This window comes from Candoia aspera, chromosome 4 (genome assembly GCF_035149785.1).
Source record: "Candoia aspera isolate rCanAsp1 chromosome 4, rCanAsp1.hap2, whole genome shotgun sequence".
Taxonomy (NCBI): Eukaryota; Metazoa; Chordata; class Lepidosauria; order Squamata; family Boidae; genus Candoia; species Candoia aspera.
In genome coordinates, this window is record NC_086156.1 from 68,512,689 (window position 1) to 68,526,149 (window position 13,461).

Sequence of the window (13,461 nt, forward strand, 5' to 3'; positions counted from 1 at the left end):
ATATGCACATTAGAACCCAGGAGGAAGTAAGACAGTCTATGGTTTGGATCCCAGTGTACTGTTCTTTCTAACAGGGATGATAAGTATTTAAGCCTAATGGGTACATATAATTGGCAATTGAACAAAATATGAAAAATATTTTCAATGGCTGGTGAACCACATATGCAGGTTCTCTCATGAAATGGCAAGTGGTGGAAGCGCCCGTATTTGTCCATGGAGTCCAACAACTCAAATCTACCTCTAGAATACTGGTCTGAGACAGTAATAAATGATGATGATGATGATGATGATTCCTAATAAAAACATTTTTGTGTATAACCTTTCTCATGTTCAACTTCCTTTTGTTGTCATGGTGGTGGGCATAACATGTATTTGTATCTAAGCAGAAACTTCGGTGTAATAGCCTTTCTCTGTATTTGACGGAATAATAATAACAACAATATCAATAATATCAACAGTGTAACAGCCTTGAATTTTAGCACTAGCCTGGCAAGATATAGATAACAAAGAATTTTATGCAGGCTACTGAGCTTATATGGGACGCGGTGGCGCTGCGGGTTAAACCGCTGAGCTGCCGATCGGAAGGTCGGCGGTTCGAAACCGCGCGGCGGGGTGAGCTCCCATTGCTAGTCCCAGCTCCTGCTCACCTAGCAGTTCGAAAACATGCAAATGTGAGTAGATCAATAGGTACCGCTTCAGCGGGAAGGTAACGGCGTTCCGTGTCGTCATGCTGGCCACATGACCCGGAAGTGTCTACGGACAACGCCGGCTCTAAGGCTTAGAAATGGAGATGAGCACCGCCCCCTAGAGTCGGACATGACTGGACTTTACGTCAAGGGAAACCTTTACCTTTACTTACTGAGCTTATGGTAGACAAAGTACAGAGAATTTTGCCATTCATCTACAACTCTGGTGGAGGGAAGTTCTTTCCTCTGTTCCAAGCATATACACAGTAATTGGCTACTGGAGCTCTTCCTCCTCTCTTATGCCTTAATAAGGCTAGTAAATATTCTGCAGGCTAGTAATTTTTCTGGACCTGTCTACTTACAATATTACATTACATTCACAGAAATCTCATTAAACTTTCCTAAATAAGTTCCACAATTCTATTGAATAGGGATGATGGAATTTCAATTCAACCCTGTTTTACCTCTAATTAACCTTATTCCCCACAACTGTGGCAAATAAACAGCTGTTAATTACAGCCCATCATTGATCTTTAGAGACCATCTTCTCCAACTGGCTCCACTCCTTCAGACACTACGGGATGGAGCCAAGATGATGGTGCTCAAATAGAGTTAGGGCAACATTAGCAACTGCAACTGCAAGCACACTGGATACAAGGAAATTTGCATCTGTCCCATTCAAGATGTGGCAGTCTATAAAGCATTTAAAATTCCTTGGTGCTATTCCAATTTTTTCCCAACATTTGATAAATAAAAGTCATTATTAAAACAATCTAATATCCATATTCCTTAAAAATACTGGGATAAGTGCTTTGGTTAATCTTTTCAATATTAATAGCTCATAGTATACATTTAGGAATTTTCTGAAGAACAAATACACTCCCAAAATGATAACATAAGCAAGCCCTATGTATATATAATGAATAAATATGCTATTAACCATGTTATACTCTTTCTAAAATCCTTAGTAGAGGATTAGAACAAAAGTTTCTGAAGATTAGCTGCTTGATAAATCAGGAATCACATACAATGTTAAGTAGAAAATAACCCCTATGAAAGTACATGAATGCATGCTAATGGATCCAACACTGTTTAAAAAGGACACTGCAAAGAAGTCAATTTGCTCCTATAGATTCTTCAAGGAATAATGCCTTTAGCAATTATTTCTAAAGAGCATAATGACTGAAAGCTCTTTAAGTAAGTAAAAATATTCCAGGTATTTTACTTCAATATCTGATATAAACCATATTTGTTTCCAATAATAACTGAAATGATTGCATGGCTCCCCTTGACATGAAGAGGACCAAAACAGTTTTGAGTTAGACATGTGTGTGGATGTAAGAAAAGTACTAAAGCTAACACTATTTTCAAATATATAGTATCCTTTTTTCAAACTGGTAAGTGTTGTGAATAGTTAATACTTAGAACTACAACTAAAATGCATCATGCTAATATATACTCAGTTTCTTTTACCTTCAGAATCATCTGTAAAAGCAGAGAAAGAAAGAGAAAGTTTTAAAAAATAAAGCAATCTTCTATTTAATACTGCAAAGAAGTGCAATTAATTTTATAAAACTGATTTTGAAAGGAAGAATCCAGATTGATGCTAAAGAAAAGAGATTTATTCCTCTTCTAGTTAGAAGTCAAAGTTTAAGATTTTTCCTGTGGATGAAGCCCCTCCCTTCAGACACATACACTGACTTCAGTTCAGCATAGTGCAACTTCTTTATTGGATAATTTGAAATGGAAGAACAATGAAAAATAGTATAATCCTTGGTCACTTGAATAACTGCCTTTCAGTGACTGTGAAAAGCACTAAGTCATTAAACCCAGCTACCATACTTAGTCACCAAAGATGGAACTGGAAGAACAAGATGCACTATACTAGTATGCCCAGGAAGGGTCAGTTCAAAGTTAAAGCATCCTCAGTATTGATCTATGGAGCCTCCCTTTTCTATCTTAGAATGCTTAATGTATGTGGATGGTTTGGTGTCTTACAAATTAGAAGAATTCCCAGTGTTAGAGCTGTTGGTGTAGCTGGCACTCTGACCAGGTGTGCTATGGAGAGGAGCTGTGCTGGCTGAACATGCTACAGCAAAACATTCTCTGACACACTCGCTGATGGTGAATTCTCAAGTTTATAGATGACAGATAGACCCAATGCCTATTTAGTATATGCTTGTGGTATATTCTAAGCACTCCATGCACACCCAGCTTGTGCCAGCTTTGTTCTCTAGGGCAGGAAGGGTCTAGACAGAAATCCCTGTCTCAGTGAAACTGAGACTCAGTGTACTCAGGGGAGTACAATCCCTTGTGCTCAGTGGAAATTGGAACAGACATTGGGCATGAAGCAGAGGTCTAGTCTTAGCACCATCTTATCTTGACATGTATAGATTTTCTCTCACAGAGACAGCCCCTCATTCTCTAACCCTCAAAACTGATAATATGGCTACCAAAAAAAACCCGGTCTTCCAGGTGAGTATGCTATTGGGCATCTGCCTAATAGATTTGATAGCAGCAAAGCCCTAAGAACCAATGATACGTTTCATGAGGAGAAGTGGTGAATGATTGGGAGAGAGAAGATGCTGGCACTCTGAGGAAGGGATGCCCTTCACCTGACTAGGAGGACAGAGCCCAAAGTGGCAACCCACTGATATAATGCATTAGCTGCTAGCCTTTGTCAAGACCCATATAGGTGGCAAACCCAAGATAGGCAGGATAAAAACATAATATTGAAAACTGTACAAGTTCGTTCTCAGGCAGACTTATAGCAAACCAATTAAGGTGGGATTTCTGGGTTGTACTGCCTCTTCTCACACTCACTGAAATCCTCTTCCTCCCCCACTGGTTCCCATAGTTTCTCACAGCCCTCAATCTTTGGTCCTGCAGTATTTGTAAGAATCCCAGTAGTTCCAGGACTGCTGCTGCTGGTGCCACAAGTCTGTCTTCTGTGCTACTAAAGGTATGCCAGTCACTTAATAGATACTGGTGAAGGCTAGGTGCCTAGAGATGAAGATGGTTTCCAATAGGGGAGGATGGAATTCATAAGATGTTCCTGTTCAACTTCCAAGCACAAAACCATGTGTAGAACTGGGCCTTCAGATGGGATGTCCAGACTTTTCTGGAAATGCCACAGAGATTCTCTGTTATCTCCACAAGGATGGAAAACCATAGATTTCTGGGAAGAAGGGAGTGATTAACATCAACTGTGCCTTCAGCATCTCCACCTTGCATGCTACTCTGGATAGCGGTGGTGTCAACAAGAAAGCATAAGAGCAGCTCCTTCAGTCATGGTGAAACCACAGAATCATATCTATGATATCCTATGCATTGCTAACTTTTATTATCTGGTCTTGGACTGTAATAAAATATACTTTTGATGGCAACCCTATGTTTTGTTATTTTAAAACCAGAACCTCAATTGTCTTGAGGATGAACTCCTAAGACAGGAAGGGTTTCTTTTCCTTTGGGTTGATGTTGACCCCCAGATGCAGGATCTACTACAAAGGCATTCCCCCAAGGTTAGGAAAGAGCACACTTGAACAATTTACTTTGTTTCTTATTGGGCCTATTTAATAAAAGAACAGGTTCAGTTCCAATCCCTTGCCCTCATCACACTGGATCCTTTATGCTTAATCTTCAAGATTGCTTTCTCTGACATGAAAGGATTTTTAAAACAGCAAAAGGGTATTTAGAGCTTGTAGCTTTCAGGAAGATAGAATGAAACACCTTAAATGTGGTATCAGTAAATAAAATAGTTCAAAACTAGAGTGAAATGAGAACCTTTAACTTTAGAAATTCCAACATAATTACTTCATTTATTTTGACTTATAATTCAAGCTAGTTTCTGTGACCACTGTGCTTCAGTATGCACTTCTAGAATTTAAAACAATGTTTTATGTATTTATTTATTCATTCAGATGCTGCCCATCTCACTTTCATGATTCTGGGTAACTAACAGTACATTAAAAATAAAACATGAAAATCCAAAACAAAAAGATTATGACAATTTTTTTTCTGCAATAAGAAAGAGATACTGGATTAGCTTGGATGCAACCCTAAACTATGATCTAGAATTACATGAATGTGCCTTCGTAAGAGCTGGGCACCCACATTATCACGTTTTCTCATTTCTTCGCAGCTGCACTAGAGGTTGGAAGGATTCAGTACATTCCCATCCAGTAATTAGTTTACAGAAGATGGGGGAGAGCGGAAATCAAACCCTGGATTATAACTTATTTTTTCTGAAATAGTCATAGTACCTTGAGTTCATATATAATAAGTACCTTTTATCAACTTAAAACTGGATTTATATGCATCACATCTACTGTGGCCATAACGCTGCATAATAGAAGGGGACAGCCAAATCTTCATGCAGTCTTGCATAACCAAAGCAGACCACTGTAATTTTTAAAAATTATTTCACAAAATTAAATAAACTTAAGTAAATCTATTTGTTAAGGACATATTATTTTTACAAATCAAGTGCATACCTTGTTCTTCCTCTTCCAAATCATTGGACATGATATTGTAGAGGGTATCCAAAGCATAGCCAATTATTTCAGAATCTGAACTATAAATAAAAGGACAATCTCTCATTGAATAAACTGTATAACATCAACAGGTTGCAAATATTTGTTCATTAGAATAATTATAATCTTTGGTGTCAATTTAAGGCCCATTTATTGTAAAGTACCCAATACTAGATAAGGAACATGTTCAGGAGTTGTGCCAGTCTTCTCTACTACTACAGGTAGTCCTCGCTTATCAAGTGCAATTGGGACTGGCAACTCTGTCACTAAGCAACATGGTCATGAAGTGAAAAAATCACATGACTGTGCCTGACTTATGATGGCAGTTTAGCAGTTCTGGCTGTGGTTGTTAAGTGTGATGTCATGTGACCATGACATGTGACCTCCTGGTGGCTTCCCCATTGATTTTGCTTGTTGGAAGCCATCCGTGAAGGTCGCAAATGGCGATCGCATGACCATGGGACGTTGCAACCATTGTAAACGTGCATCAGTTGCCAAGCACCCGAATCACAATCATGTAACCACGGAGATGCTGCAACAGCCGCAACTTCGAGGACCAGTTATAAGTCTCATTACTCAGCCCCGTCATAACTTTGAACAGTCGCTGAACGAGTGGTCGATAAGCAAGGGCTACCTGTACTATGCATTTCAGATCAATTTTCTTACAATTAATTTGTTAATTGATAATTTCTGAGGATTCTTGGATTTGCTAAAGTAGAATGAGATATAAAAACCCATTATTGCAGAAAACACTGATTGGACAGATACTGATCGATTTGCTTCTCATGAATACATTACTTACATTTTAATCAGAATTCAACTGCAGCTTTTATTATAGGAAGATCCTATTTGCATATTTTAAAATGCTATCACAGATCTTACCGGTCTGTCTGGAGAACATGTATAAGATGAGACATAGCTTGACTCCCCACTTCCAGGCGATATTTCTGTCAAAGTCAAGAACAGAGCAAAGAATTAAAACAAAGTTACCAAGTCCTATTGAAAATAGATGCCACATGCAATGGAAGTTTTATTTAAGGAACAACACATACATACCTTTGAAAGAGATTTAAGGGCACGTACAGCATCCCTGCGATCATCAAGTAAGGTGGAGGATGCTACTCTGTCACATAACTTTTGAATCTGTAACAGGAATAAAATGATTATAAAGGGTTTCAAAAACTAGGGTTCCATGATGCTGAAATTCAAGGGCAGTTACAGCTCAGAAGAATTTATTCATATAGATTTTCTCAAATCATAACCAAAATTAAACATGGTACAGTTACATGGTACAGTTTCTATATAAAAGGAGTATGAATTCTTCACCTGAATTCATACAGAGTGCAAAGCTACACAGTGGTATGCCTGATTTTGACTTAGTGTGTTGTGCAAACCTATCCAATTGTTGTTTCTTTGATAAAAATGATTGAACAAACCACATTTTAATGTAATGTGCAAACTTAATTAAAATTAATATGTTCTTAATGTACATGTATGAGGAATTTCATCTTTTTTGGCATACAAACAATTAAAAATACATGTCAACTGAAAATATAACCCAGGAAACCCAGGAAATTTGCATAGGATTGAAAAGCTGTTAAAGAACTGAGGTAACAATTCCAACTCATGCAGGAGTTATTACATCTCTCATGTGTTTTTCTTAGTTCAACTGCAGTTATCAATTTTTAAATCATTTATCTTCAGAGTCTTCAACTTAACTTCCTTTAGCCCTCACTGGCCCTCATACTTAATGATAATAATAATATGAAAAAAAGAGGTGGTGGTGGTTTTAATATATTTTAGAGTTTTTTAAAATGTATTTTAGAGAGGCTGGTATGCTGCAAAACCAAATGCCAGCTTCCAGGGCCACTTTGATTTCAATAATGTATCTGAGTCCCCTGTGAATTTCAAGTACATTCTTGAAAAATAAAACTAACAATATACTGCAGCCAAGTGCTTTGTTTTGAAGATTGCACAGCTGTGTAGAAAGAAAAAAGGCTGAAGTAGAGGGGCAAAGAACATCAGGAGAACCTAGAAATCATGAAAGGAGCATTTTGGTGAGGAATAGAGAAGCATTATTTATCTGTTTCAGTTAAATGTGTGCACTACCTGGTGTGCTTGTTTTGCTGCAGGATATGCTTTTGTGTTCTTTTTGGACAGTGTGGCATGTATTTTGCCTTGTGTGGAATATGTTTTCTTTGGAATTCATGTATACTATCCTTCTGCGAACTAGGTATTTTTTGCCTCTTATGAATTAAATATGTCCTTTGTCATTTCAGACAAATAAAAATAATTAAGGTGGGATATATATATATGTAAAAATAAATAAAATCCCACTCCTGATTGCCTCTGAATCTTCATAATCTGTGAAATGGATCTGGGGGATGAAAACTTGGGTACAAAATACTGTTTTTGAATTTTGAGAGTTATACCATTATTGCTGGGAAAGGTACTTATCTTTCAGTTTCATGGAAAACAAGTGTTTATGACTGCTCACCCCTCCCATTTCAGCCATCTCCAAAGCCAAACAAAGCATATGAGAAGAGTTTTTGCTACTTGGGTTCATTTGATATTAGTTCTCCATTATCAAGGAATAGTTTTTATTAATTATTAGATTTAGATTCCACCTTTTTACAGGAGTTCAAGATGGGATGCATAGTGCTCCCTTCTCCTATTTTCACATACAACACTGTGAAGTATATGGGCTGAGAGAAAGTGACTGGCCCAAAGTCACCCAGAGAGCTTCCGTGACAGAGGGTGAACTAGAACCTGGGTCTCCCTGCTCCTAATCTGTCATCTTAACTACACCACACAGTCTCTCAAAATTTATTCATTTGAAATGTATTTATTTCAAAGTTCTCAGTGCTTTTTATTAAAAGGAGATGCCTGTTTATGTTTATGATCACAGCCATACTAAAGTTATGGTACAAATCAGAAGAGTTATTCATCATTAAGTTCTCTTTTTCCTCATGCACATGTAAGTCTTACACTGGAACCTCAGCTTTATTACCCCAATTTTTTTGAAAAAAATCACAACCAAAGTTGATAGGCTACACATTTCAACAGAAAAAGGCAAGCAAAGATGCTTGAACTTCTTGTATTTTTTTAGCTCTAAGTAGGAGAAGAGAAATCCACAATACCCATATGTTTGCTTCGGTGAAAAACAACTGGGCATTACATTGAAAGATTACCAGACAGACAAGAATTAAATAGCCTGTCTCCACTCATCTTTCCTCCTCTCAGACTTGTAATCTACCAACAATGATTTGCTTTTTTTCCCAGGAAAAAAAAAGATCCACAGTACTGTTTAAATCTCAACTATTATCAAATGTATACACTACTAATCACAATTGCAATTGCTTTTTGAATAGTACTTTCAGCTCAGGTCCTTGTTAGCTGTGACCCATCTACTGCAAGTGGAATCTGTCCTTCCAATATGTGCTACCTGGGAGGGAAACCCTGTGGGTTCCCATACTCTGAGAAAGATGGCCTTCTCAGTGGCTGTTCCCTCATTCAGGAACAGCTTGCCCCCATAACAGTTCTTAACATTTAGGAAGGCAGAAAACTATTCTTCTGCAGAAGCTTTGGTGAAGAAAACCTAGTTAGCAGAAATATCTACAATATGCTGAGAAAATAAGCAGAATGTTGTTTCTTCCTTTGACATAGCAATATGATCAAAGGTCACAAAATATTATCTTCTACTGAACAATGTGGGAGGCAATTTGTTAGTGCTGTCTCCTTTAAGTCACACTCAACTCCCAGTGACATATCTATCTATTATTTTAGCAACAATACAGATGTGGTTTGGCATTACATTATTCCAGGATGTTTTTATTTTTCCAGCTTAGTCTATAGCCCTAATACATCTTGGTGGTCTTCTATCAGGTACTAACTAGGTCTAACTTTGCTGAGTTTTTTTTTAGGTCAGTCATGTTTGGCTAGGTGTTATCATCTAGCTGGGTGCAATAAGAAGCATAAGGGTAAGAAAGATACAAAATGTTTGAATACATGTTTCACGTTACTTTCTCAGGACTTATTGACAGTATCTATAAATGCAAGAACTTTTGCGCAGGAATGTATACTACAACATTTTTTAAGAAACTCACTAAATAAATGACTTTGTATTCATAATTTGTCAATATGGTGACACAAGACAGAATGAAAATAAAATTCCTTCTTAGGAACAACTATAATAATAGAAGTCCTCTCATCTCGTGCTCACTCTGCTGAAATGACACTAGATAAAAGAGAGAGAGCAGAGCCAGCGGCCATTTGTTTGATAATGGGCGACTACAGCACTGGCCCTCAGCTCACAGAAGCCAAGGTGGCAAGTTAAGCAAATGAATGGAAATGTTTTTAAAGATATACTTACCGTACTAAATACAATATTAACGCGTCCTATATCATCCCAGACAGTGCTTCATTGCGATACATTTTGTTTACGTGGACACAGCCTCCTTTATACACTATTATACAGAAACACGTACGACAGACCGGTGACCTCGGAGGCATCGCCAACCTCACGCCTCTGTCAAAGCTCCACTCGGCAGTAGCAAACGTAGCGAAAAGGCCACCCGGTGTGCCAAGGAGCATAATGTGGGTCTATAAAGCAGGGCTTTTGCCGGGAAGAGGGTCCCACGAGCCACCGTGCAGAGAAAGACTCGCAAACCAGGCCTTTTTTTCACCAGATCGCCCAACTCACCGTCTCAGCTCCGGACGGCTGAGGTCCAGCGCTCTGGCCGCCCATGACGCCCCGTAAGAAATTCATCTTGTCTCCGCGGTCTCAGCACCGAGCGCTCCTCAGGCCGCAACTCCCCACTACGGCCCCGTCAACTCCCGTCAGCACTAACTTCAACGCGCCTGCGCCAAGACGTGGCAGAACGGTAGTCACCATAGAGATAGAAACCAATAGACCACAGACAGAACTTCCGTTTTCAGTAGATCTTTCCATCTTTTTCCCTTGGGAAGTCGTATGCTGTCGAACGCAGCCCAGTTTTAGCTCAACTCCGAAAGAGCAGTCCGTGTCTTCCCTAAAGCAAAAGATTCTCGTTTTATGTTGTGTTTCGTCATTTTAGATATTCAACATTTAAAGCGCAATCAAGTCAATGGAAAGCAAAGCGTTTGTTGCCACTGAACTCTGAACTCTACGTTTGGCTAAAAGGAAAGTATTGGAGCAAGGTCAATGAAAAGTGAACTTTCCTGTAATCTGAGCGATATCATTAATAACGATCTGGCGATAGAAATTCAAACTATCCTCAGCTTCACATCTTAATGCGTTAATAGTGGACTATTCTTAAACGATCGCCCTAAAATATAGAGGTGACGCCCCCATGTGCAGAATGTGAGACAAATAGTCTACGTTTTTAAAAGTTAAAAACTAAAACGATAAATTCTGAGGTTCAGTCTCTGAACACGTCACGATGTCTTAGGTTGCTGCATTAATCTTGGTGGGCAATTCGCAGGAAGGGAAAAATGGCTTCCAGTACGAAGAGACGAATGCTATAAATGTTAGTCTCCAAGAAAAAAAATGTGAAAAAATATTTGTAAATGCTGTGAGACAGTTGAAGAATGTTGAGGCTGCAGCAGTATACGGTATAACTGAAAGAAGACTAAAATATGGATAAGGTTACTTTATAGAGTGTGACTTCAGCAAAGGATCGTTACATTGTCATGGTGCTGGAGCTTGAGCACCTCAGTGATGGCATCAGCTAAACCATGAAGGGCCACCCAAGACGGGAAGGTCATGACAGAGAGGTCAGACTAAATGCAGTCCCTGGGGAAGGTAATGGCAACCCACCCCAGTATTCTTTCCATGAAAACTAAATGGATCAGTACAACCAGAGATATGTCAGTATACCATCAGAAGATGAGATTCCCAGGTCGGAAGATGGTCAAAATGCTACTGGGGAGGAACAGAAGATGAGTTCAACTAGCCCCAGACGTGATGACGCAGCTAGCTCAAAGCCGAAAGGACGGTTAGCGGCCGACGGTGCTGGTGGTGAACGGCGAATCCAATGTTCTAAGGATCAACACACCATTGGAACCTGGAATGTAAGATCTATGAGCCAGGGCAAATTGGATGTGCTTATTGGTGAGATGTCAAGATTAAAGATAGACATTTTGGGCGTCAGTGAACTGAAATGGACTGGAATGGGCACTTCACATCAGATGACCACCAGATCTACTACTGTGGGCAAGAGGACCACAGAAGAAATAGAGCAGCTTTCATAATTAATAGTAAAGTGGCTAAAGCAGTGCTTGGATACAATCCAAAAAACGATAGAATGATCTCAATTTGAATTCAGGGCAAGCCATTTAACATCACAGTGATCCAAATATATGCCCCAACCACAGATGCTGAAGAAGCTGAAGTAGAGCAGTTCTATGAGGATCTGCAGCACCTACTGGACAACACGCCTAAAAGAGATGTTGTTCTCATCACAGGAGTCTGGAACGCTAAGGTGGGCAGTCAAATGACACCTGGAATTACAGGTAAGCATGGCCTGGGAGAACAAAACGAAGCAGGACGTAGGCTGATAGAATTTGGCCAAGACAACTCACTCTGCATAACAAACGCTCTCTTCCAACAACCTAAGAGATGGCTTTATACATAGACTTCACCAGATGGACAACACCGAAATCAGATTGACTACATCCTTTGCAGCCAAAGGTGGCGGACATCTATACAGTCGGTAAAAACAAGACCTGGAGCTGACTGTAGTTCTGATCACGAACTTCTTATTGCACAATTTAGGATCAGACTCAAGAGATTAGGGAAGACCCACAGATCAGCTAGATATGAGCTCACTAATATTCCTAAGGAATATGCAGTGAAGGTGAAGAATAGATTTAAGGGACTGCACTTAGTAGATAGGATCCCGGAAGAACTCTGGACAGAAGTTTGCAACATTGTTCAGGAGGTGGCAACAAAATATATCCCAAAGAAAGAGAAAATCAAGAAGGCAAAATGGCTGTCTGCTGAGACACTAGAAGTAGCCCAAGAAAGAAGGAAAGCAAAAGGCAACAGTGATAGGGGGGGATATGCCCAATTAAATGCAAAATTCCAGAGGTTAGCCAGAAGAGATAAGGAATTATTTTTAGACAAGCAATGCGTGGAAGTGGGAAAAGACAAAAGAATAGGAAGGACAAGAGACCTCTTCCAGAAAATTAGAAACATTGGAGGTAAATTCCAGGCCAAAATGGGTATGATCAAAAACAAAGATGGCAAGGACCTAACAGAAGAAGAAGAGATCAAGAAAAGGTGGCAAGAATATACGGAAGACCTGTATAGGAAGGATAACAATATCGGGGATAGCTTTGACAGTGTGGTCAGTGAGCTAGAGCCAGACATTCTGAAGAGTGAGGTTGAATGGGCCTTAAGAAGCATTGCTAACAACAAGGCAGCAGGAGACGACGGCATCCCAGCTGAACTGTTCAAAAACTTGTGAGATGATGCTGTCAAGGTAATGCATGCTATATGCTAGCAAATTTGGAAAACACAAGAATGGCCATCAGACTGGAAAAAATCAACTTATATCCCCATACCAAAAAAGGGAAACGCTAAAGAACGTTCAAACTATCGAACAGTGGCACTTATTTCGCATGCCAGTAAGGTAATGCTCAAGATCCTGCAAGGTAGACTTCAGCAATTCATGGAGCGAGAATTGCCAGATGTACAAGCTGGGTTTAGAAAAGGCAGAGGAACTAGGGACCAAATTGCCAATATCTGCTGGATAGTGGAAAAAGCCAGGGAGTTTCAGAAAAACATCTATTTCTGTTTTATTGACTATTCTAAAGCCTTTGACTGTGTTGACCATAATGTCAGGGTCAGCCTCGCTCCGAATAAGACACGGACTCACTTAATAGGGATTAAGGATTTCCGGTTTATTGAAACAGTTCTGACAGAAAGAAAAACAGGAACGGGGGTGTGGTGGTGAGGTGCCCTGTATATACCCTCTTGCGGGGTCCCGTGCTCCTCCACCCTTCATTGTCCCCAATCCCCCTTGATGGGTTTCTTGATGGCTGTGTGGGCGTTTTCCCAGTGGCTGTCCTTGTCCTCTTGGGTCAGGTGTGACCTCCAGGGCACCAGGTGCAGCTTATCGCTGCTTATCTGAAGTCCTTCTATTCAGCTGCATATGATTCCATGGGTGTGGGTGCTTTGGGTGCTTGGTTTAAGCGCTGATTTAATTATCTCCTTCCTCTCTCTCTTAAGCTCCGATGGAGAAGTCAGAGGCATCTACCTG

General features: G+C 39.7%; 1 protein-coding gene across 3 annotated transcripts in view; it reads right to left on the reverse strand.

Moving 5' to 3' along the window:
- The window catches only part of USO1 (USO1 vesicle transport factor), a 51,633-nt gene extending 41,549 nt beyond the window's left edge, over window positions 1-10,084 (reverse strand). For 2 of the 3 annotated variants that reach the window (XM_063300369.1, XM_063300368.1), the window contains exons 1-4: window positions 9,921-10,082; window positions 6,275-6,361; window positions 6,101-6,165; window positions 5,180-5,259 (exon numbers count right to left, since the gene is read on the reverse strand). In XM_063300369.1, coding sequence (XP_063156439.1) covers window positions 5,180-5,259; window positions 6,101-6,165; window positions 6,275-6,361; window positions 9,921-9,986 — 298 coding nt within the window. In that variant the 5' untranslated portion in view covers window positions 9,987-10,082. Of the gene's footprint in view, window positions 1-5,179; window positions 5,260-6,100; window positions 6,166-6,274; window positions 6,362-9,920 lie in introns of all 3 variants that reach the window. The other variant, XM_063300370.1, reaches the window with a different exon arrangement.
- Between the last annotated feature and the right edge of the window lie 3,377 nt (window positions 10,085-13,461).